At 39.1% G+C, this 24361-nt stretch overlaps 1 protein-coding gene across 1 annotated transcript; it reads left to right on the top strand.

Moving 5' to 3' along the window:
* The first annotated feature begins 4019 nt into the window (after window positions 1–4019).
* LOC115823803 (hepatocyte cell adhesion molecule-like) lies at window positions 4020–11431 on the top strand. The gene is made up of 4 exons (XM_030787828.1): window positions 4020–4314; window positions 4911–5215; window positions 11124–11322; window positions 11421–11431. Exons 1-4 carry the CDS (start codon window positions 4020–4022, stop codon window positions 11429–11431), a joined length of 810 nt encoding a protein of 269 aa, XP_030643688.1.
* Window positions 11432–24361: the final 12930 nt, after the last annotated feature.

Below are 24361 nucleotides of genomic sequence, written 5' to 3'. Positions count from 1 at the left end.
AGGCAGCCAGCTTTTGAGAAACTGTATCACTACTAAGTTAACTGTGTAACCTCTGGCTGAAATGAGGTCAATTACAAAGTCCACCCTTAAGTGTGACCAGGGCCCCTGCAGGATGGGTAGAGGCTGCAATATATCAGGAGGGACCTCTCTCAGAGACTTGGTAGTGGCACAGGTGGAACAGGATCAGACACACCACCTCACATCAGAGACCAAGGTGTGCCACTAGACACTTTCCCTCCAGAGTTGGACTTGGAGTGGACAAAGCCAGGGTAGCCAGTTGCCATTGAATTATGTGCCCAGGTGATGGCAGAGTGAACAGACTTTGGTTGGCAAACACTCGGGAGGAGCAGGCTCCCTGCGAATCTCCCTCACGATGTTCTCCTTGATTTGTCCCTCCATGAGGGCAACAAGCATTAAAGAGGGAGAGGCGGTTTTCTCCTTCTAAGGAGCCTCATCAGATTCATGAATTTGGGACCAGCCATCAGCTTTGTCCAACCTTAGACAGAAGAAGATGTTAAAGTTAAATGCTGAGAAAAAAAAGGGTCCGTCTGGCTTGACGTGGGTTTAGCCTCTTTGTCGATGGATGTATTCCAGGTAACAGTGATCAGTCAAGACAAGGAATGGTTCCAGAGACTCTTCAAACTGAACTGCCATCATCTCCGTGATTCCCGTGTCATATTTTTTCTCAGGAAGCAACAATTTCCTGGAAAAGAACGAGGAAATAGTTTTGAGGGCTCACCGTGATGTTGACACAACACTGCTCCCACATCCACATCCGAGCGATCAACTTCCACGACAAACTGCTTCTGTGTGCCAGAGCAGCTTGAGAGTTGGTGCTGATGTAATTCAGCTCTTGAGGTGACAGAGGGCGTTTCTGGCTGCTTCTGACCAGAGCAGCCAGTCGGGCTTGTCCTTTAGCAGGGCTGACACGGGAGCTACTATAGTACTTAACTTTCTAATGAAATGGTGGTAAAAGTTGGCAAACCCTGCTGGTTGATGGAAGGTTGCCAGATATCCATCCTCCTTGACCACTTGACCCTCTGGATTTATTCATGCATAGCTTGTTTGTCCCTCATGGACAGGGGGTATACTTGACTATGTGGGGGCACAGTGCAGTACTTTTATAAACTGAATGAACAACAGTGAAGCAAAAATTCATTAGTTGATTAGGTTCTGATTTTGACACCAGGGGGTGCTTTTTAGCACTGTGCAATGGTGCAGGGCATGCTGATATTGTATTATCTGATGTCAGGCTGATAAGCACATCAGACAGCCTAACCCTTTATGGTCGTGGACCTCTGGTAGATGTAATAAAATAAATTTGAGGAAATAAAAAATCATAACAACAAGCTGTGATACAACATGTATGAAGCACCAGGGGCAACAGTCTAGAGCAACAGCTTTATGATTTAAGACAATTTAGAAGTTACCTTCTACAACACACACACACACACACACACACACACACAAATACTGTTTGAAATAAACAGCTAATCTTTATAAGTATAATATGCATTTCTTAAGTGTGATCCAGTCTCTTGAACCATATCACTAATTAACTGCAACATGTCGCCATCTACAGGTGATTTCAGCATCCACAATTTAATTGTAAAGGGCCTTGTTGTTTAAACATGCAACCTACCGTGATGAATACAAATATGCATGGAATGCATCAGGTAAACTTAATGCAACAGGGGATGATTAATTGACTGGAGAAGTTCTAACTTGTTGGAGTTTAGCTTGTCAAGCTTCACACTTTTTGCCATGGTGGTGCTCCTGTTCTTACCTCCCTGTCAAAATGTGTTGTGTGGAGTCATATCAGTTCACTCCTGGACTCCAGGGTTATACAGACTCAGAAAGATTAATGTTCTCCAGTCTTTCATTATAAATAAGAACTCAGCTCACCATAATGACATTGTTTCAAAGAATTCTGCAGTTTCAGAATTTTACAAATATTTCACATTGTAATTTTCAGTGGAGTGAATATATTACCGCCTTTTTAAACTGCCACTGTAACCTGTTTACATTGACTTCTGCTTCTACATGGGGCACTGTACATCTGTCTGTTATATTGATTTTACTTTTTTCTTTTCTCTCTCTGCTGCTCAATTGCTTTGTAATCTCCTCTCATTTACTTGAATAAACCATTAATACAACACGAAATGTTAAATGCTTGCTGGGATCTTTGCTTTTGGATCTAATGGATAAAACAGGAAAAAAATTGTTATGCTGTAAAGGAGTAAATGATACATGCTAAAAATAGGACCTCAGCCAGAAAAGGAAGCAACTGAAAACACATTAAAAACGCAAATGTAAGTATCTTGAAGCTCACTTGTCGCGTTAAAACCTCATCTTGAGAGCTGGCTTATATACACAAAGGTGAACAGATGACAAATTTCTGACTGATTCTCTTAAACGGACGTGTTTATGTTAAAATGACAAATTGACGGATGAATAAACCCCTGGTTTTGCTGAAACAACAATTGAGCTGATGAAAGAACCAGATTTGGGAGTCGATGTCTGGGGCAACTGCAATAAACACAAAACACAAAATACAAATCCAACGTGACTTCTGAATGCCGAATCCTGAAATGAATAAGGTCAATGCTCTCTCTTTTTTTGTTTTGATGTTATACTATCAAAATCAAGACAAACAGTTTTATCGTTGCAGCTGTAAGAATACAGAGTGAAAGGATGGAAAAGAAAGAGTGGATAAGCAAAAAGAAAAATGAAGTATGTAGCTCATGCACATGCACATTTCTCCCCTGAAGTACCCTCATGTGCAGGTATAAAGAGACAGGGTTGATAGATGTGAGTGTCCTAGTTAGGTCATACGCGAGGGTATAAGCAAAGCGTATGTGGTTTATGTGCTTCAGTTCTATGGAACATAAGTTGCAGTAGCATGTGAGGAAATGGAAACCCAGAGGGTAGGCCCATTGGTGTTCTATTTAGGTCAGTAAACTGTGGCATAAGTTCAGTCTGTGTGGTTTTCATGTATGGAAATGGCATGTGAATGGTTTAGAGCATTTGTTTGTGAGGTGTACTAACCTTAGCCTGGACATTGTAAGACACCTCTTAAAGTCAAATATGATCGCTTTAAAAATGAGACGGCCAAACATTTTCAGCGGATATCATCTTCATGCTTTGGTTTGGATGCATTTTCTCCTCTCGACCGGTAAGTTTTTAGTCTCGCTGTAGCGCTGTTGGGGAATCAGGCTTCGAGCGTTTTCTCCCGTGCGGATTTGGCAGCGCGTGCATATTTTACAAAGCTCATTTACTGTAAGTATTCTGAAAGGCCTAAACCATTGGGGCATCATTTTTTTTTATCTTTGCGACATACTTCATCACAACATTTCAAACAGAATCGGGGGACTGTACATCTCCTATGACATATGCAGTTTTTATTCTTGGTAAGGTTTAAAGTCGAGGTTTGGCCGAGAGGTTTGTCACAGCTCTGTCTCCTTCCCCTGTCATTTCTACCTATTAATGATCAACCTCACCTGCCTATTAGCCAATGGTCTGTTGAATTTATTATCCAATAATCATCGACGCCTGCTTTCTGTTTGTTATTACTTCACCATGTATAACTACCTTTAGGTTTTTTTTTTTGTCGCTTAGCAAAGACTCTTGTTACTGTGAGTTTTATAAATATAGATAAAAACTATGCATTACATGTGCAGCAGATAAAGCTCATGAGCCAGTCTCAGATAAATGCACTTGTTCTGTCACAGTTCTGATTGTAAAGGTATGGGACAGAGTAAGCATTACATTCAAAGTGTGAGAACTGCAGCATTTTTCTTAGTTTGAGCAAATGTGTTTGTTATACGCTACTAAAACTCAAAACTATGTTTACTTCCATCATCATTCTGACTCTTCACAGAATTCAGTTTTTTTTTGTTTGTGATACATACAGTTGCACTTTTGACATATGTGACGAAACTATGCCGGTAAAATTGTGCAATTGTTTTTTTTTATAATTCACAGATGTGTTGGGATTCACAGTGGATGAGGTAAAGATTATGGGAGAGGGAGAGACTGTTACTCTACACACTGGTTTTACTGGACTACAGAGAGATGTACAGATACAGTGGTTTTATGGACCTGTGGATGCAAATATAATAATAGCTCAGAGTCAGGTCCTCAGAGGAGAGATTATAACAGATTACAATGATAGATTCAGAGACAGACTACAGCTGGACAGACAGACTGGATCTCTCACCATCAGGAACATCAACATCACAGACTCTGGAGTTTACAAACTACAGATCATCAGTGGAGAGATCTCAGAAAAGAGGTTCAGTTTCACTGTCTATGGTGAGTGTCTTCTTCTCTTCCGTACTGTCTCTTGTGAGATACATTAGTTTTTCACACAGATGATCTTCAGGCAGGAGCTGAACTTTTTTGCATATAGACTAGACTGAAACATGTTTCCGTTATGTCTGGATTCTGATCCTAATTATAATAATGTAATCATGTAATAAAGCATGTTTAAAAGGCAGTGTTTTCTCCCTTTCCGTCCTGACAAAGATGCAACAGTGAGAACCTGCTTCAGGAGCAGTCAGTTACGGCCTGTCCTGGCTTTTCCTCTATCTAAAAATGTACTGTCTGAAGAGAAAATGGTCTTATTTTTATCTAATTAGGTAGCTGCTGGTTCAGCCTTAATTGAAAAGTGTTTCCACTTCCTAAAAGGCGTGTAAAGTGATTATGGGGTAAAGGAATTAAGAGTAATTTTTTATTATAAAGTGATGAATCTGTTAAAAAGATTCAGCGGTATTGCCTCAGCCGGTATTCACTGTGCATGGCTGATATGTATTAAAATTGTTTATGCATCATTCTACATGCAATCAAGATGATTTAAGATGATACACAGTCTATAATTATCAATGCTAATTTTACATTATTCCTACCAGCTACTGTTCCTGCTCCTGACATTAGAGTCAGTCAGAGTCACTCAGCAGGAATTGGATCATCTGGTCCAAAGTGTTCAGTGGAGTGTTCAGTGGAGAATGGGAGAGATGCGACTCTGTCCTGGTACAAAGGGAAAGAGATACTGAACCAGACCAGCAGCCCTGATCTCAACACCATCCTCTCTCTCCCTCTGGAGATAGAAGATCAGGACAACAACATCTACAGCTGTGTAGCTCATAACCCAGTCAGTCACCAGACAACACGACTCAGTAAAAAACTGTGTCCTCAAAACCGTGGTATGTCACATGTGACCTTATTGTTTGTCATTTTTCTTGGTAAGACATGTTTTTTCACTGTGTGCTGTGTAACTGCTAACACCAGTTAACACCTGGACAACACAACTGAACATTACTCAGCTCTGCTACACATTTGACAGTATTTGGGGTGAAATTAACGCTTAACTGAATGAAGACAGTGCTTTGTCAGCAGAGAATTGTAAAAACATTTTATCTCAAAATTATAGAGCTCTTGATACCATTTCTTCCCACGGTTTATTTTTGTCCCACAGCAAATGGAAAAGAAATCCTAGAGCCTGGGGAATGACCAGCCTTGAGCTTTAATTGCTGTTGTTTTGTTTTTTTTTTCATTTGCCGTTCTTCAGTAAAACTGCCTTTCTGGACGACACCTTTCACAACACTTATACTGAGTTTAATACTACTGGCAATGTTGATATGGGGGCTAAAGAGGAAGAGGTCATCTGAAGGAAAGTATTGAGCAACGACTACCGTAACCTCACTTTTAATCATCGTGTGAAGTTATTACAGTTACTAGTCACTGAGCACATACTTACTGACATTTCCTGCTTTCATATTCATATAGAAAAAACTAAGGAGATGAATTATTGCTAGGCGCATGCTTCAACTCAAAGCATACTACAAACGGTAAGATCTGTATGTTTTGGCAATATGTACAATAATGCTCAAAATTAATCACAACAGTCAAATGGTTCTGAAGACCGCAGGTTGTGTGTTCAGGTCCGAGATCATGACTGGGAATTCCCTGTTCACTCAGCAAAGTGCTTAACCCCAATTTCACTCTAGAAATGTGATGTTTAAGGAAGAAGATCAACGTATAAGTTTCTCGGCAAAATAAATTCGCTTTAAATGAAGTACAAAATATTTTTGCGGATATTTTTTCAGTATCCCTGTCTCTGTTATGTTTAGGTCGCACAAGGAACAGATAAAGGCTTAGAGACATTCTATTCAACTGTCAACATTCCTGGATGTTTTTGGTCTATGGGAGGAAACCAGAGCTAATCCACGCAGACACGGGAAGAACACGCAAAGTCCACGCAGAAAGAACCTGGGCCACCCGGCCTGGAATCGAACACGGGACCTTCTTGCTGTGAGGCAACTGCGCCACCGTGCGCCCACGTAGAGACTATGTTACAATATTCTTCGGTAAATTATGATTTACATGTTACTGAACCCATCTCCCTGTCACGTTTTTTGCAAGTTTGCAAACTGTGTTGTGGATGAGTAAAGATTGCGCAAGTGACGGTCAGTGGGTGAACGGGTCTGTTAGTGTCGCACGAATATTTCGTTCACACAGAAACGCACACATTTACCTCATTCTTTACGGCACTGAGTCAAATCTTTGTAATGATCCTTTGATAACGGATCATGTTTGAACTGGGAAAGAACAAGACGAACTGAACTCTGACGCAAAAAAGAAAAAAACTTTGAGCCAAGTTCAAGAATCTGGAGCTCAAGTTCTAATAACATTAAGAACTGATATCATACATCACGTTGGACACAGAGAACACCATATTGAACATGACATTTGAGATCAAGAAAAGCAAATAAAGTCATACATGATTATAGTCATGTATGGCAAAAATATGATTTCATGTCGCTTAAACCCATCTCCCCATCTACTATTGCCCTCTAGTGGCGAAAAGAATGACAAGTCCCAAACACACAAAATGCTATACATACACATACCCTATTGCCACGAATCCACAATCAGAATTCAGACCATGCTATTAAAACACACCATCATTGCCGGAAATCACCGAGTGTAACCTGACTGGCTCCAGCCTGAGTCGCTTTCTGTCACCAAGGCAACCATGGATAAGTTCCTGTGAGAGCTCTCATAGAAATAGAAAAGTGCTGTCAGCCAGCAGGCATCCCAAAATCAACAGTCAATGATGGGAAAGAACCTTTTAGCTTCACCAGACATTAGAGGGAGTCATGGTCCTCTAGGGAATGCACGTGTCTGTGTTTATTTAGCGGCAGTGTAATGATAACTGTGTCCACTTAAGTCCTGCCATTCCTGTTCTACGTTTTGTACTCTTAAAGTCCTTACTTGTAAATTGTACTTGATTTAGTCACATCTCAGGTGCGTTCTGACCCTTTGACCGGACCTTAAACTTTGACTACTTCTTGTCTGTTTTGGACCATTGTCTGATTTTTTGACTGAATCTTCTGTCAGTTTTGGCCAGGAATTCACGTAAACGTTTTGTTTTTTTTTTTCTCCCAACATTTGACTCAAATGTGTTCTCTATTACTGATTCCGCTCTACATTAGTCATTCTGAGTGGTCAAGAAGCGGCTGGAACAAAAACCTGTACTTGGAGAGACACGGTTCGTTTTCTCTTCTTTCTTCATTGCCTCCGCACCCTGGGAGGAACCCACTGAATCAGATGCCGAGTAGGGAGGGAGGGGAGGATACACAGTCACAGGAGAGGCAGAGGAGGATGTGATGAACAGGCTGTTTGATCCTGCTGGTCTTTCATGATCATTCTCTGGGTCTGTTTTAGCCGGGTCGTCCCGAGAAAGACTGCAGCATATGGAGGAGGCAGATCCCCCTTCTTTGGCTGTCTTTCTCCTTTTGTTTATTGACAACTCCTCCATCCGTTTATTTCAATAAATGTTTACCTCTGCTGATGTGCGGTATGTGAACTTTGTCTCTCAATAAATAAATTCTCGGTGTCTTGAATGATGTTGAAGCAGACATGATACAAAGATCAGTGTGAGAGATGAAGAACCAGCCGTATGCATCAGGCTGTTTAAAAGTGATCTGTTGTGTTATATTATAATGCGTTTTAGAAATAAGACGACGAAACGTTTTCAATGGATACCATCTTCGTTCTCTCCTTTGCAGCCTACATACGCTCTTCTCTCTAACCGTAGGTTTCCGCACTCAAAAACTTAAAAATATTGTCCAACAATATTTCAGGGGAGTCCAGAAGGACTTGCGGCAAACCAGCCATCACAAGACATCTCACCGTGAGGAAACAGATATTCCGTCCCCTCACTAAACTCTACATCTAAAGACATTTCAGCTCGCTCCTTGCGCTGTTGTGACGTAATGGATCATATCGATAGTAGGATTGGTAAGAAAAGAAAATCAACTGTCAGCCCCTCTGAATTTTTGAAAACCTGCACTACTGTTATACATAAAAAAGAAATGAAATGAAATCAGCGAAATGAAATCCTATAATGAAAATCTGCCAAACCGGTAGAGGACGTTTTCATACATTGTAAAACTGCATTATTTGTAGTTTATCATATTTATAGTCTGTAAAAGACAGCGATTCTTTTGGAGTTTTAGGCTTCAGACTAGGCTGATTCACACATACACAAGTGAATAATTAACACGATTTTGAGATCCAGCCCCTTTTGGGAGCGCATCCATTCATAATGCTAAGTGCAGTTTTCTCTCTTGACGTGCACGTTTTTAGCGGTGTTCATAGAATTTGAGGGGTTAGACTGTCCGGTCTTAAGAGGTGTTTGTTGATCACGGTGAGCTAACTTCATTTACTCAGTACAAAGAATTGATTAACCCAAACACGATCATTTTAAAAATGAGACGACTAAACGTTTTCAGAGGATATCATCTTCATGCTCTCATTCTGGTATATTTTCTCTTCTTTACTGGTAAGTTTTTAGTCTTGTAATACTATTGCGAAGTCAGTCTTCTCGTCTATCTCCCGTATGAATTTGGCAGCATGTGCATATTTAACAAAGCGCATTTAAGAATTCTGAAAAGCTTAAACAGTTGGGGTGTCATTTGTTTATTATTTATTTGTTTGTTTTTTTATCCTCATAACATACTTCAACACAACTTGTCAAAGAGAATCGTGGGACTGGAATATTTTTTCAACCACTTTAAACCAAAGAACGGAGGATTTTTCTGTGTTTTTACTGAGATATTATTCTGTTCTTTGTCAATCCAAGTGCTCAGTACCGTGCTCCAGAGCATGGAAAAATGGCTGGGGTCCGGGCATAGATGGACTCTGTGTAGATTGTTATTAAACTTTCTTATAGTAGGCAGTTATCTCCTTGTAGTTGTCAATGACAGTTTTATCACAGGACAATTATGTCTAAGCTGCACAAACATGGTCCTCACCCTCCTGCTCAAAGAGGGTGACCTCAGTGAAATTAAACCCTGGAGGGCTCTAGGCTTAGTGAAGACTGATGACGACGTGTTGTTCATTGGCAGTGGAAGACAGACTAAAGACTGTAAGTGATTGGATGGATCCTCCTTACAGATTAGTCATTTACCGAAGATTAGTCAGATTAGTAGTTGAAGTACTGGTGTCTATGAGTTGTTGGTCATGTCTGTGACTCTTGGTGTGAGGTTTCTTCTTTTGTTGCCTTGCTGTGATTAAGACACAGGGAATGTGATTTCATACTGGAATTGAAAATGTATTCAGTGCCGTTTTTATTCTTAGCGAGGTTTAAGGTTGAGAGTTGGCGGAGAACTTTGTCACATCTCTGTCTTTTTCCCCATCAGTTCTACCTATTACTGGTTGACCTTGCCTGCCTATTAATAGCTAGGTTAGTTGGACTCATTACCCAATCAATATTGATTCCTTTTTTCTGTCAGTTTTTTATTACTTCTCAAATTCTTCTAAGGTTTATTTGTCACTTAAGAGCCTCATTATTGTGAGCTCTGAGGCCTAAATAACTTTCTGTGATTTAGTAGTTCCTGTATTTTGAGCAGTGCCTGTTTCTTTGCTTTTGTCTGGTCCTAGTTATGACTGATTGATCCTATTGATTATTGCCTCTTATCTGGATGACGTCTTAGTTTTATGTCCGGTAAACTGCTCACTCATGTCTGACCTGTTTTGTGGAAGACTTGGCTGAAAGATTAAAGTTTGTTGCTAAGCACAAGCATCCAGTCTCCTTGTCCATTTGTGACAAGGTTCCTCTTACATCAACATCTTGCTGTTTTCAGCATGGGTTTTCTAGAGTATGGGAGTTAATGAACAATGTCAACAGACTGTGTTTTCCATATCACACATGGCTACATCTCTTTTTGGAGGGAGGACATTAAACACTGCTAGTGCTAAACTTTGTTAGAGTGACAAAAAATAACTAGTTAAGGTGACAGACAGCACTGTGGACAGTGTAGATAATAATGACACAGAGACTGGGGATCAGACCTGACTGTTGATGATGATGGAGAAATGTTCTACTCCTGTGAATGTTTTTTATATTATTTCTTACCTCAACAAATATCTCTCATAACCCGGTCTCTGAATAATACACATTTTGTTTCACTATTTGTATACTGTGATAAATTTAAGGTATTCTGAGCGGAGGCTTGAATTCTTCCACTTATTTCATTTAGTGAAGTATTAATTTTATTTAAACGTTTTGGTTTACATAATGGCAAAACGATGAAGAAATTTGCCCAACTTGTTAAAGATGAAGAAATTTGACCAGTTGGCTAATGTTGTTTTAGGACAAGCAAAAACGATAATTTTCTTAAGCAGAGAGAAACTCGTGAGGGGTTAGATATGAAAACAGTATATGACACGAGGGGAGATGGAGGATCTGAAACTGATGTAAAAACTATGATGGTATTCTCTGTTCTGCTCTTTTCTGTAAGGGAGGTATGGGACAGAGTAAGCATTATATTCAGAGGGTGAAAACAGTATGTATAATATTTTGCTCTCTTTGAGTTAAATGTGTGTGTTGTGTGTGAATAAAACTCAAAACTATCTTTGCTTCCATCATCATTGCGATTGTCAAGATATTTTGTTTGTTTAAATATGTATTTTTATAATTCACGGATGTGCAGGGAGTTACTGTGGATGAGGTGAAGACAGTGAGAGAGGGAGAGACTGTTACTCTACACACTGGTTTTACTGGACTACAGAGTGATGTTCAGATACTGTGGTTATATGGACCTGTGGATCCAAAGACAAAAGTAGTTCAGAGTCAGGTCCTCAGAGGACAGATTATAACAGATTACAATGAAACATTCGGAGACAGACTGCAGCTGGACAGACAGACTGGATCTCTCACCATCAGGAACATCAACATCACAGACTCTGGAGTTTATAAAGTACAAATTATCAATGGAGAGGTCTCAGAGAAGAGATTCAGTTACACTGTCTATGGTGAGTTTGTTCTGTTTCATTTATTGCACTGTACAGCTCCTGTTTCCACTGTCTCATATAAAATACATGAGTTTAATGAGTTTATCTTTTCCATCCAGATAATCCCTAAACGGCAATTTGTCATTGCTTCCTCAGTCTGCATCTGGTAAAGGATGTATACATTAAATGAAGAAAAATGATAATAATGTCATAAATCATATTTAAAAGGCAGTGTTTACTCTCTCTTTCCATCCTGATAAAGATGTTAACAGTGGGAACCTGCTTCAGGAGTCAGTCAGTTATTACCTCTTATTTTCCTGACTTTTCTTCTCTCCATCTGAAAATGAGACATACTGTCTAAAGAGAAAATGATCTTATTTTTATATAAATAAGTAGCCAGGGGTTCAGCCTTAACTGAAAAGTGTTTCCACTTCCTAAAAGGCATGTAAAGTGATTATATTGTAAAGGAATAAAGAATACTTCTTATTGTGGCAAATAAGAAAACTGGTGAATCTATTAAAAAGATTCAGTGGTACTGCATAAGTTGGTATTCACTGTGCACGGTTGATATGTCTGAAAATTGTTTATGCATCATTCTACATGTGATCAAGATGAGTTTTAAGACACACAGAGTGTGTATAATTATCAATGTTAATTTTACATCATTTCCACCAGCTGCTGTTCCTGCTCCTCACATTAGATTCCAACAGCAGAGGCGTTCAGCAGTCAGTGGATCATCTGGTCCAAAGTGCTCAGTGATGTGTTCAGTGGAGAATGTTAGAGATGTGACTCTGTCCTGGTACAAAGCGAAAAAGATACTGAACCAGACCAGCAGCCCTGATCTCAACACCATCCTCTCTCTCCCTCTGGAGATAGAAGATCAGGACAACAGCATCTACAGCTGTGTAGCTGATAACCCAGTCAGTAAAGTGAGAACTCAGCTCAACATTAGAGAGTTCTGTACTATATCAAGTGAAAGTTCAGGTAAGGTCTTAATTTTAGTTTACTTCAGGCTAGTTTGTCTTTCCTTATGAGAGATTAAATGGTGTAATCTACTGTGCATATGAAAGTTAGTATAAAACTGTAGAATTCTACTAACACTGTTAACTAAAACTATATAGAGAATTTGATTTTGGTCCCCTCCACTGGTTACTTCTGACCCATGGTACTGATGAGCAAGACGAAGTCTAAAGTTCAAGTCAACTAGAGAACAGTCTTTTGAGAACTTGTGCATCTCCTTTATCCAGAGCTTTTCGTTACTCTTTTTTTTTCTTTTTCTATTTTGTAGCAGATGCTTCAATAACTATCCCCAGTTTGCTGATCTCTGCGATAATACTGATATGTATTCTAGCGATTTTGGTATGGCGCAGAAAGAAGAGACAGCAACAAGGTGCGTTCTGTGTAATAGTAACTCAAGATTCATTTTAATCATTAAGATGATTGTGATATGGCCTTGAACTTGTGTTAAAACATACTTGACCATAATATCTCCTGTAATGTTTTTGTCAGAACAACCTGAGTACCTGAATGACAGTGAAGCACATATTTCAACACAAAAACTACAACAAATGATAAGACTTGATTGCTGCCAACAGATACTTTAAAGAACCATCCAGAAAAAAATCAGATGGTCCTGCATTTGAATGATTGTGTGTTTGTCTACCTGTCATGCCAAATAGATGGTGTATAATTTCCAGTTAACATTTTTATTTCACTGCTCATGTGCAGAGATCAGCAGTGAGTGCTCTAGAGCTGTAGAATTATTCTAGAGCTCTAGTATCATTCCAGAACGACTATATATAGGCTTTCACTATACACAGACTGGGAATTCCAGCCCCAATATCACTCTAGAAATGTATAATCAACGTATAGGGTCCTCAGCAGAATAGATACATTATGAATTGTGATTTTCTTTACATGTTTTCAATATTCCTGTGATTGTTTCAAATATTCCCTTCTTTATGTTTAGGTTGCAGATGAAGCAGATGGGAACAGATGAAGCCTCAGAGACATTCTATTCAACTGTCAGAAGCTGACGCTGGAATGCAAACTGTGTGTATTCATTCTATCAGGATTATCAGTAAAGCAAAATAAATCCCAAATATTGTCATAACTCTGTACTGTAAATGTCCTCATTTTCCTCCACTGTTCCTCTGTTCTCTTCTCTCCGCTCTCACACACATGAGCCATGAGCATGTCCTCTTATGTCCTCACACACACACACACACACACACACACACTGCTGTAGGGAAAGGACCTAGAGATTCACCTCAATCTTTTTTTTGTACTTTGAAGTTATTTTGTGGGTTTGTGACTCATAACAGGATGTAAACAATGTGCCGTGTTGTATTTAATGAGAAATGTCAGAATATGGAAGAGAGTCCATGTTGGTATTAAAGAAAGAAGAAGCTCTTATTGTTTTCTCTTTTCCTCTTCTGTCTGTTCACCACCCACATCACCCCTCACTAATAACTAACTATATGATTTTGGAGATATGCTCACTTTTTATAGGAATATTCCCCTATAATGGAATGACAGAGCAAGCCAGGGGCAAGTTTCATCACATCTCATTATGATTAGATCACAAAGTCTTTTAAAGGTGTTCCCAGACTCCATTAAACATCATTAAAGGAGAGACGTCCTATTTGTAAAAGATTAATCAAAGTCCATACACCCCCCCTCCAAAAAAAATTAAAAAACTAAGCATGTATTCCCATTAAAAAAGGATATAGGGGAAATTCCTCTAAAATTTCAGTTACAGGATTAATTTTTTCAGTAACCTGTCAGGCTTGTTACAGGAATGCGTGCAGGTCAGTCTCATTTTATTTTGTAAACTGAATGAAACTCATCAGACCTGTAGTTCGTATGTCTCCTTGGCATGTTTCCATGTCCTTTTCCTCATGCAAACTTAGCACTGTACTATTTAAGGGAGGGATACATAAACTGCTGAAATTAACTGTCAAGGCTGTTTCATTTAGAGACTTCAGTGAGATTTTTTCCTTTATAATACGAACATGACAACAGAACATGTCTGGACAGGCATAGATAATGTGAGTGTAGAAGATATGTTGTTCCTAGAGAGTTAAGACCAAACACACACTTAAATGATAAATTACAACCTCCAAGTTCTTTCAGCCCTTTGTTTCCCTGGCGTTTCATATGAGACTCTCAGACATACTTAACATCTGACATTTTTGATGCTTTGAAATAATTAATTGTTGACTCTTTAATTTTCTTTTCTCTGTTTTACCAGCATCAGACGTTGTGTGTGGTTGTTGCGCAAGAGGACCAATGACTCCATCATTATCCAACAGTTTTTCAAACATTTCTCTGTGGAATGATATTAAAAGAGATCAGACTGTCTCCTCAGACTTGTTTGAACACACTTTTCCTGTCACGGAGTACGGTATGACAAAAGACAGGGTGACGTTATTTACTTTAACCTCGTTTAGCTGGTGTGCTTCACTAACTGTATGTGAAGGTGTTTTTGTCATTGACAAACCTTTTTTCTGTATACAAAAAAAATGCACTGTGATTGAGCCAAGATAGTGCAAGTGACAGTTAGTGGTTGGATGGGTTCACGCAGAAACACACACACTTTCCTCATTCTTCACTGCACTGAAATTTGTCTCTTTTAATGACTGCCTGATATGGCAGCATTAGTGTTCAGTAAGTTCAAGGTCATACGTCTTCACGTTCCTTGAGACTTCCTTAGTGTTCAGTAAGTTCAAGGTCATACGTCTTCACCTTCCTTGAGACAATGTCATAGACCTCCTGTTCGGTACCCCCCCACACATGTAATCGTATTTATCCACTATCCAGTGCAATCTGGAGTACATTCAGTCTGCCAAAAAATTCAATTTATGTCAGATCAGGTGGCCCTTCTTCACTAGTTTTGATTTTTCTCTTTCTTTTTGCCCAGGATCTAAGAATCTACTGTCTCGTATCCATGATGTGACTCTTTCACGCCATCATTTCCTCCTCACACCATTGTCTTCCTCTCACTCACATCCAACCTATCAATGCTCACCATTGCTGGACTACTGACTGTAGAGTACCGCTGGTCTAAATTGCCACACATTCAGTTATCCATTACATCTGTTTTCTGATAGTCACATTGTGTAAATACCCTCTGCTTCTCTCTGTCATTGTGTAGTCTACTCACTCCTGAAGTTACTGGGCCTCTTCTGTGAACTTTCGTATTCTTAAATCTTCATTGGTTGTTGTACCTAAACTGTTGTATCTCTTTATGTTCATCTTTATTTCGTGTTTGCTTTTTGTTGATTTTGTCATTTAAAGAAAAAAAGAACAAACAAACAAACAAAAAAACCCATAACACTTGCACAGGAATCCTGTTTCCTAGAGCCTGAGTGACATTTATTCTAAAGACTTCGAGAAGTTGGGAATAGTTTCTGATTAATTAACCGAATAATAAAGTTCCATTCTCTAAGTTCTTTTCTGTGTTTTCTATAATTGTACTATGTCTGTGTGATGTCAGTGTCTGTCTGATCTTACTGACTCAAAAAAAACAAAAAAAGTTGGTGGCAGCAAATGATTTCTTGTCTTCGTCTATACACTGCTACTGACACTTTAAAAACTGAGAGCTATAGCTATAGTTGTACAGCTCATCTCTCACCGAAGTGTTCACGTTCTAACAGTATAACAGTGGAAGTGCACAGAAATTCGGTGAAGATAACTGGCACAATCATTGTGGTGATGAGGAAGTGCCAAAGAACAAGTAGCAACTCGCCGTAGTCCTAAGACTCTCCACTAGGTGGCACCAGAGAGGATTCACTTAGTACATGGAAAGAGGATACTGGCCCAACGCAAACTAAAGGGGGAAAAAATGCATTTTAAACCGCACACCGAAATGTTTAATATTAAGACACCGGCTTCCCCCCAAAATGATATTTTAGAACAAAAAAAATTGTTTTATGTTTGAAAAAAAGGTCAGGAAAGTCAGATGCTATCAGTATATGAGACTGATGGACTGTTATAACAGACTGTTTAGAACTGCGTTGAGTAAGATACTTTAAATATTGCACATTATTCATTCATTCATTCATTCATTCATTTTCTAAGCCGCTTATCCTATTTAAGGTCAAAGGGGGTGCTGGAGCCTCTCCCCGTGCACATTGGGTGAAGGGCAAGGAAACATCCTGGACAGGTCTCCAGTCCATCACAGGGCAGACACACAGACAAACACTTTCACTCATGCACTCGCACCTATGGGCAATTTAGTATCTCCGATTCGTTTGACTTGCATGTCTTTGGACTGTGGGAAGAGGACAAGGGGGCAGGGAACACCTGAGAGGACAACGGCCACACTCATACAAGAAAATAGATAAGTCTTAAACGTATCAAGAGTGGAAAGGAGAGAGAAAGGAAAAGCCTCGGTAGCCAGAGGACTTCTTTTTAACTCTTGGAAAGAGTAATAATCCAGCACCTTGAGAGCAAATGGTATGTGTGTGTGTGGGGGGGTGCAAGCCCATGTAGAATTTTATATATTAATAAGAGGACCTTAAATCTGCCCCTTGCATGAATTGGGAGCCAATGAAGGGAAGCCAGGACACGTGTTATGTGGTCAAACTTCCTTGTTCTGATCATGATTCTGGCAGCAGCATGGTGGTGAGCACACACAACCACAAGGTGCAAGAGCAGCGGGCAGCACACCTGCACCTGGGGGAGAGTTAGGGGTCAAATGACTCGCCCAAGGGCACTTCAACCCTGGATGTTTTCCACCTGGTCTTTGGAATTGAACTGGTGACTTCTCTGTCACAAGCCTACTTCTCTAACCATTAGGCCACAGGCTGCTCACATTGAGTTGAGCGATTGGCAAGAGACTAGAGACAAAAATCACACCAAGGTTTTTAGGTGTAAAGTTTTGAGAGACGATGCAGTTGTCAAAATGAAGGGTAAAATCACTAAAAAGATGCTTATGCGTAGGGAGACCAGTGACCAGATATATTTAGAAGGCTGAGTATTGTTGGGCCGAGGACTGAGAAAAGCTCTGTGGAAAATTTAGCAGGTAGGGGGTCAAGGGCAGTAGGAAGCAGGTCAGCGAGCACAGCAGTGGTGGAAGCATTAATGCGACGGCAGCTACAAACCATGGTCGAGATGACTGGAGGGGAACGAGAACATCACCTGGAAAGTAAAAGAAAATGGTCTGAGAGAACAGTGGAGTAGGGAGAGACAACTAAGTGAGAGACATCTAGGCTGTGAGCTACAGTCAGATCTATGGTGTCGCTACTGAAATGAATGGGCTCATAGACGTATTGGTTACAGCCAAAAGTGTCTATGATAGCTGCAAAAGCTTTATTAACAGGATCAGAACTGTCATTGATGTGGATATTAAAGTCCCCCAGTATTAAGATTTTATCCGCTCTAGTTATAATATCAGAGATCAATTCAGAAGACTCATCCTGATATTGACTATAGGGTCCCAGGGGACTATAGAGCACTACTATGCAGAAAGATGAGGCAGTGCAGGATTGTTCCAAAGAGAGCAGCTCAAAAGAGGCAAAATTAGGTAAACTAAGGGTGTTAGAAGTGAAATCAGAATTATATATTAGTGCTACACCCCCACCTTTCTTTGTTGCCCTAGCAGCATGAGAAAAGGAATAGTTGGGAGGTGAAGCTTTGTTTAAAGGGAGAAAAACATCTGGCTTCAACCAACTTTCATACAAACCCTTCATGTCAAGGCTTAGATCACTGATCAGGTTGCTGACCAGCAATGCCTTATGAGAAAGCAATCTAATACTGATAAAACCTAACTCCAGGGTGTAAAAAGTAGTAAACAGTATAATGTACAGCGAGCGGTTCATTATTGCGAAATGATCTTCTTCAGGGTATCACCCTGTCGGGTTTATTTTTTGCAATATGACCGGCTGGCTGTACACTATAACTTACTTATTAACCATGTAGCTTATAACACAGTTTAGAAATGAGACGACATAACGTTTCCGATGGATATTATCTTCGCTCTCTCCTTTGGATATATTTTCTCTTATCTACCAGTAGGTTTCCCTGCTTGAAAACTGGATGCTGCCTTTGTCCAACAATATTTAAGGGGAGTCCAGAAGGACCCCCAACAAACCTGCCATCCCAAGACATTTCAGGTAGAGGTAGATATTCTATCTCCTACCTCTCTAACTTCCTAAATGTAAACCCATTTCAAACTGCCCTGTATGCTGTTTTAGTGAAATGAATCATTTTGATTGTATGATTGGTTAGAAAAAAATAAGTCAACTATCAACTCTTTTGAATTTTTTTTGAAAACCTACACTACTGCTGTAAATAAAAGGGAAATGAAATCAACGAAATGAAATCCAGTAATGGAAATCTGTAAAACCGGTAGAACACGTTTTCATACATTGTAAAATTGCATTAAATGTCTAGTTTATTATATTTATAGTGTGTAAAAAGACAGCAATGATTTTGCAGTTGTAGAGTAAATTATAAAAGAATTGTGCTGTGTTCACAGACACAAATTAATAGTTAACACAATTTTGAGATCCAGCCCCTTTTTCCTCACATCCATTCAATTGCCAGTGTGCCTCTCTATCTCTCTGACGTGTGCGTTTTTTTTTTTTTGCAACATCCCAAACATTTTGGGTGTAGACTAGTCTGTCTCAAAACGTCTTTCTTGATGACAGTGTCCTAGCTTCACTCATTCAGTATATATATATAAAAATACTGATTAACTCGAGCCTAATCATTTAAAACATGAGAAAAATAAATATTTTCAGTGGATATCATCTTCACGCTCACATTTGGGTGTATTTTTTCCTCTTGAACGGTAAGTTTTTTAGTCTTATATTGCCGTTTTTGGGCGGTCAGTCTTCTCATCCATCTCGTCTGGATTTGGCAGTATGCCTGTATTTAACAAAGCTCAGTTAAATATACTGAAAGGCTGAAACAGTAGGGATGTCATTTTTATCTTTATAATATATATTCATCATATTTTTTCAGAGAGAATCATGGGTTTTTTTTTACAATATTTTTCCTTAATCAGTTTAAATTAAAAAGGGGGGAGTTTTCCTCCTCTGTGTTTATATTGTCATTGACATTTCTCATTGTCAGTCCAAGAGAGCTGAGTGCAGTGCTTCAGAGCATGGAAATATGGCTGAGTTCCAGGTGTAGATGGATTTTTATTCAACTTTCTTGGCTACAGTAATGTGTTCTCTGCTTGCAGTTCTTAATGAAGGACTTATTACAGTATAGTTGCCTCTAATCTGCTAAATTACTTTGAAGGTGGTACGATGAACCTCACCTGCCTATTAGCCACTAGAATTTATTACCCAATAATCATTGCCACCTTTTCTCTGTTAGCTATTACTTCACAATATATAAGTACCTCTAGGGTTTATTTTTCGCCTTTGCAAAGTCTCCTGTAATTGTAGGTTTTGACATGTGTGTGACATTCTGTAATTAAATGTTTTAACCAGTGTTAGTTACCTGTCCTTATCTTTCCTTGTTCCTAGTTACGTGTTACTCATTCTGTGTGTTGACAGTTGCTTGTTCTTTGGATTACGCGTCAGTCTTTTCTGCTCACTCACGTCTGACCTGTTTTTGTGGAAGACTTGGCTCTGGATTATCTGAAAAAAATTGTTGCTCAGCACGTGCATTCAGTCTCCTTGCCCATTCGTCACAAGGTTCCTCTTCTCTTAGCATCTCTCTGCTTTCAGTGTGGGCTTTCAGAGGGTATGAAAGTTAATCAACAATGTCAGCAGTGTCTGGTCTCCATGGTTACATCTCTTTTCGGAGGGAGGACATTAAACACTGTGGCAGTTGTAAACTTCGTAACAGTAAAAACACTAGTTAAGGTGACAGACAACACTATGGACAATGTGTCTATAATGACACACAGACTGGGGATCAGACCTGACTGTTGAGTCAGATGATGGAGAAATGCTCTACTCCTCTGAATGTTTTTAACATTATTTCTTAACCCGACAGATGAATCTCACAACCCAGTCTCTGAATAACGCACATTTTATTTCGCTATCTTAAATGTATATTACAATAAATTCAAGGTATTCTGAGCAGAAGCTTGAATTCTTCCACTTATTTCGTTTTGTGAGGTGTTTATTAATGTCATTTACATTTTTTACATTATGGAAGAAAAGATGAAGAAATTTGACTAGTTGGCTAATGCTGTTTTAGGACAAGCAAAAACGGTCATTTTCTTAAGTAGAGAGAAGGGGGTTAGATGTGGAGAGAGTGAGGAGTTAGATGTGAAAACAGTAGATGACACGAGGGGAAATGGAGGATTTAAAACTGGTGTAAGACTATGATATGGTGTATTTTGTTCTGTTCTGTATGGGACAGAGCAAACATTACATTCAGAGGGTGAAAATAGTATGTACAATATTTTGCTCTGTTTGAGTTAAATGTGTGTGTTGTATGTGAATAAAACTTGAAACTATCTTTGCTTCCATCATCATTGTGATTGTTGAGAGATTTTGTTTGTCTGTGATGCATACAGTTGCACTTTTGGCGTTAGTGATGAGACCACAATGTTAAAATGAAATATGTATTTTTATTATTCACAGATGTACTGGGATTTGCTGTGGATAAGACGGCAGTGAGAGAGGGAGATACTGTTACTCTAGACACTGGTTTTACTGGACCACAGACAGATGTTCAGATACAGTGGTTTTATGGACCGGTGGATGCAAATGCAATAATAGCTCAGAGTCAGGTCCTCAGAGGAGAGATTATAACAGATTCATTCAGTGATCGATTCAGAGACAGACTGCAGCTGGACAGACAGACTGGATCTCTCACCATCAGGAACATCAACATCACAGACTCTGGAGTTTATAAAGTACAAATCATCAATGGATATGTCTCGGAGAAGAGATTCTGTTACACTGTCTATGGTGAGTTTATTCTGTTTTATTTATTACACTGTACAGCTCCCGTTCCCACTGTCTCATATGGAATATGTGAGTTTCTTTTCCATAAAGATAATCCCTAAACAGCACTTGAACTGGTTTTCCAAATAGACTAGACTGAAACATGTTTCTTTTAAGTCTGGATTCTGATCCCATTGTCCTTATCCATTGGTCAGCGCTTCCTCAATCTGAGTCTGGTAAAGGATGTTTACATTAAATGAAGAAACATGATAGTAATGTAATAAATCATATTTAAAAGGCAGTGAGTGTTTTCTCTTTCTCCATCCTGATAAAGATGTTAACAGTGGGAACCTGCTTCAGGAGTCAGTCAGTTATGACCTCTTATATTCCTGGCTTTTCTTTTCTTCATCTCCATCTGAAAATGAGACATACTGTCTAAAGAGAAAATGATCTTATTTTTATATAAATAAGTAGCTGGTGGTTCAACCTTAACTGAAAAGTGTTTCCACTTCCTAAAAGGCATGTAAAGTGATTATGCTATAAAGGAATAAAGAGTACTTCTTATTGTGGCAAATAAGAAAACTGGTGAATCTGTTAAAAAGATTAAATGGTACTGCCCAAACTGGTATTCACTGTACATGGATTATATGTATGAACACACTTTATGCATCATTATTCATGTAATCAAGATGATTTTTAAAACACACAGCGTGTCTATAATTATCAATGTTAATTTTACATTATTCCTACCAGCTGCTGTTCCTACTCCTCACATTGGAGTCAAACTGCAGGGTCGTATAGCAATAAGTGGATCATCTGGTCCAAAGTGTTCAGTGGTGTGTTCAGTGGAGAATGCAAGAGATGTGACTCTGTCCTGGCATAAAGGGAAAAAGATACTGAACCAGACCAGCAGTCCTGATCTCAACACCATCCTCTCTCTCCCTCTGGAGATAGAAGATCAGGACAACAACATCTACAGCTGTGTAGCTGATAACCCAGTCAGTCAGCAGACAGCACAACCCGAGATTAAAGAGCTGTGTCATATGTCTGAGAGAAGTCCAGGTAAGATCTTAATTTCACTTTAACACACACTGCTTTGCTTCTTTTGTTTCTGAAAAATTAAATATCATAATTCATCACCCATGTGAAAGAGGGCCCTAGTATGACATTTTCAAGCAGAAACCTATATACCGAGCTTGATTTCATTCCCTGTTACAGGTTGCTTCTTATTCACAGAGAAGTTGTTCATCCTCTTCCTCGCTTTTCATCGCTCTTTTTTTGTCTCTTTTATGGCAGATACTTCAGTAACCATCCCCAGCTGGCTGATCACCACGATTATAGTGATCTGTGTTCTGGTGATTTTGTTAGTTAGACTATGGTGCACATTGAATAAGTGCCAGCAACAAGGTGTGCACTCATTAATAATAACTCAAAATTTAGTTTAAATATTACCATGAATGTGGTGTGGATTTGAACCTGTGTTAACACATACCTAACCTTACTTTCTCCAGTAGTGTTTCTGTCAGAACAAACTGAGGAACTGAATGACAGTGAAGGACATATTTCAAATCAAATCCTACATCAGATGGTAAGACCTAAACGCTGCCAAAAACACTGTAAAGAACCATCCAAATGATAAAAAAAATGTCCTGCATTTGGATGGTTGTGTGTTTGTCTCCCTGTCACATGAGAGCTCTAGAGCTCCAGAATCATTCCAGAACTCCAGTATCATTCTAGAATGACGTGATATACACTGTCACTATACACTGACTGTTCACTTAGTGAAGTGATTAATGCCAATATTGCTCTGGAAATGTGATGCTTGGGGAAGAAAATCAGTGTATAAGGTTCTCAACAGAATAAATATATCTAAGATAAATTATAAAATATATTTTTCAAATATTGTCCTCTTTATGTTCAGGATGCACAAGGAACACACGAGAGCTTCTGTCCAAAGCTGAGGCTGGTGTGAAAACTGCGTGTACTCATTTAATCAGGATTATCCATAAAGCAAAGTAAATCCCACATCATTGGTTCCTGCATGTGATGTCATAACTCTGGAATGTCCTCACTTTGCTCCTCCATTGTCTTCTGTCCTCTCTCACACACATGGGCCATGAGCATGTTCTCATTCTTCATACATCCTCACACACATACACACTGCTGTAGAGAGAAGACCTAATGATTCACCTAAACATAAGACTTGAGCTATTAAAAGTATTTTTTTGTACTTTGAAATTGTTTTATAGTTTTGTGTCTCTACAGAGGATGTGAACAATGTGCTGTTTTGTATTTAATGAAAAATGTAAGAATATGGAGGAGATGTTAGTATTAAAGAAAGAAGAAGCTCTTATTGTTTTCTCTTTTCCTCTTCTGTCTGTTCACCACCCACATCATCCCTCACTATTAAGAGCGTGATTTTGGAGATATGCTCACTTTTTATAGGAATATTCCCCTATAATGGAAAGACAGAGCAAGCCAGGCGCAAGTTTCATCACATCTCATTATGATTAGATCACAAAGTCTTCTAAAGTTCTATAGGGATAAAACCCATTACTGAAGGAGAGACGTCCTATTTGTAAAAGAGTAGTAATAGTTCATACACCCCCTGCCGCTGCCCCCCCCCCCCAAAAAAACTTCCCGTAAAACGTATAAATGTGTATTCCCATTAAAAAAGGGTGTCAGGGAAATTCCTCCAAAATTTCTGTTACAGGATTAGTTTTTTCAGTAACTTGTCAGGCTTGTTACAGGAATGTGTGACAGGTCAGTCTCATTTTATTTTGTAGACTGAATGAAACTCATCAGACCTGTAGTTCTCCTTGGCATGTTTCCATGTCCTTTTCGTCATGCAAGCTCAGCACTGTATAGTGTAAGGGAGGGATATATAGACTGCTGAAATGAACTGATGTCATATTTTAAGCATGTATAAATGATAAAAACAGACATGTAGGACACTCCAGTCTGTTTCATTCAGAAACTTCAGAGAGATTTTTTCTTTCATAATACGAACATGACAACAGAACATGCCTGGACAGACATAGAGGATGTGAGTGTAGAAGATATGTCTTCCCTAGAGAGTTAAGACCAAACACACACACTTTTGTCAGACACAGCAATCATTAAAAACATCATAAAAATAAAACATTAAATGACTAAATTCCAACTAGCAAATTCTTTCAGCCCTTTGTTTCCCTGGTGTT

Source organism: Chanos chanos, chromosome 11 (genome assembly GCF_902362185.1).
Source record: "Chanos chanos chromosome 11, fChaCha1.1, whole genome shotgun sequence".
NCBI lineage: Eukaryota > Metazoa > Chordata > Actinopteri > Gonorynchiformes > Chanidae > Chanos > Chanos chanos.
Note: the sequence above shows the minus strand (reverse complement) of the source record. Positions and strands in the feature narration are given on the sequence as shown.

What these genes read in the sequence shown, in the direction of transcription:
- LOC115823803 (XM_030787828.1), top strand. Translation starts at nt 4,020, where the DNA reads ATGGGAGAGGGAGAGACTGTTACTCTACACACTGGTTTTACTGGACTA. An exon ending in GTTCAGTTTCACTGTCTATG is followed by an intron (nt 4,315 to 4,910) that starts GTGAGTGTCTTC and finishes TATTCCTACCAG; the next exon opens with CTACTGTTCCTGCTCCTGAC. An exon ending in AAAACCGTGGTATGTCACAT is followed by an intron (nt 5,216 to 11,123) that starts GTGACCTTATTG and finishes GTGGATCCAAAG; the next exon opens with ACAAAAGTAGTTCAGAGTCA.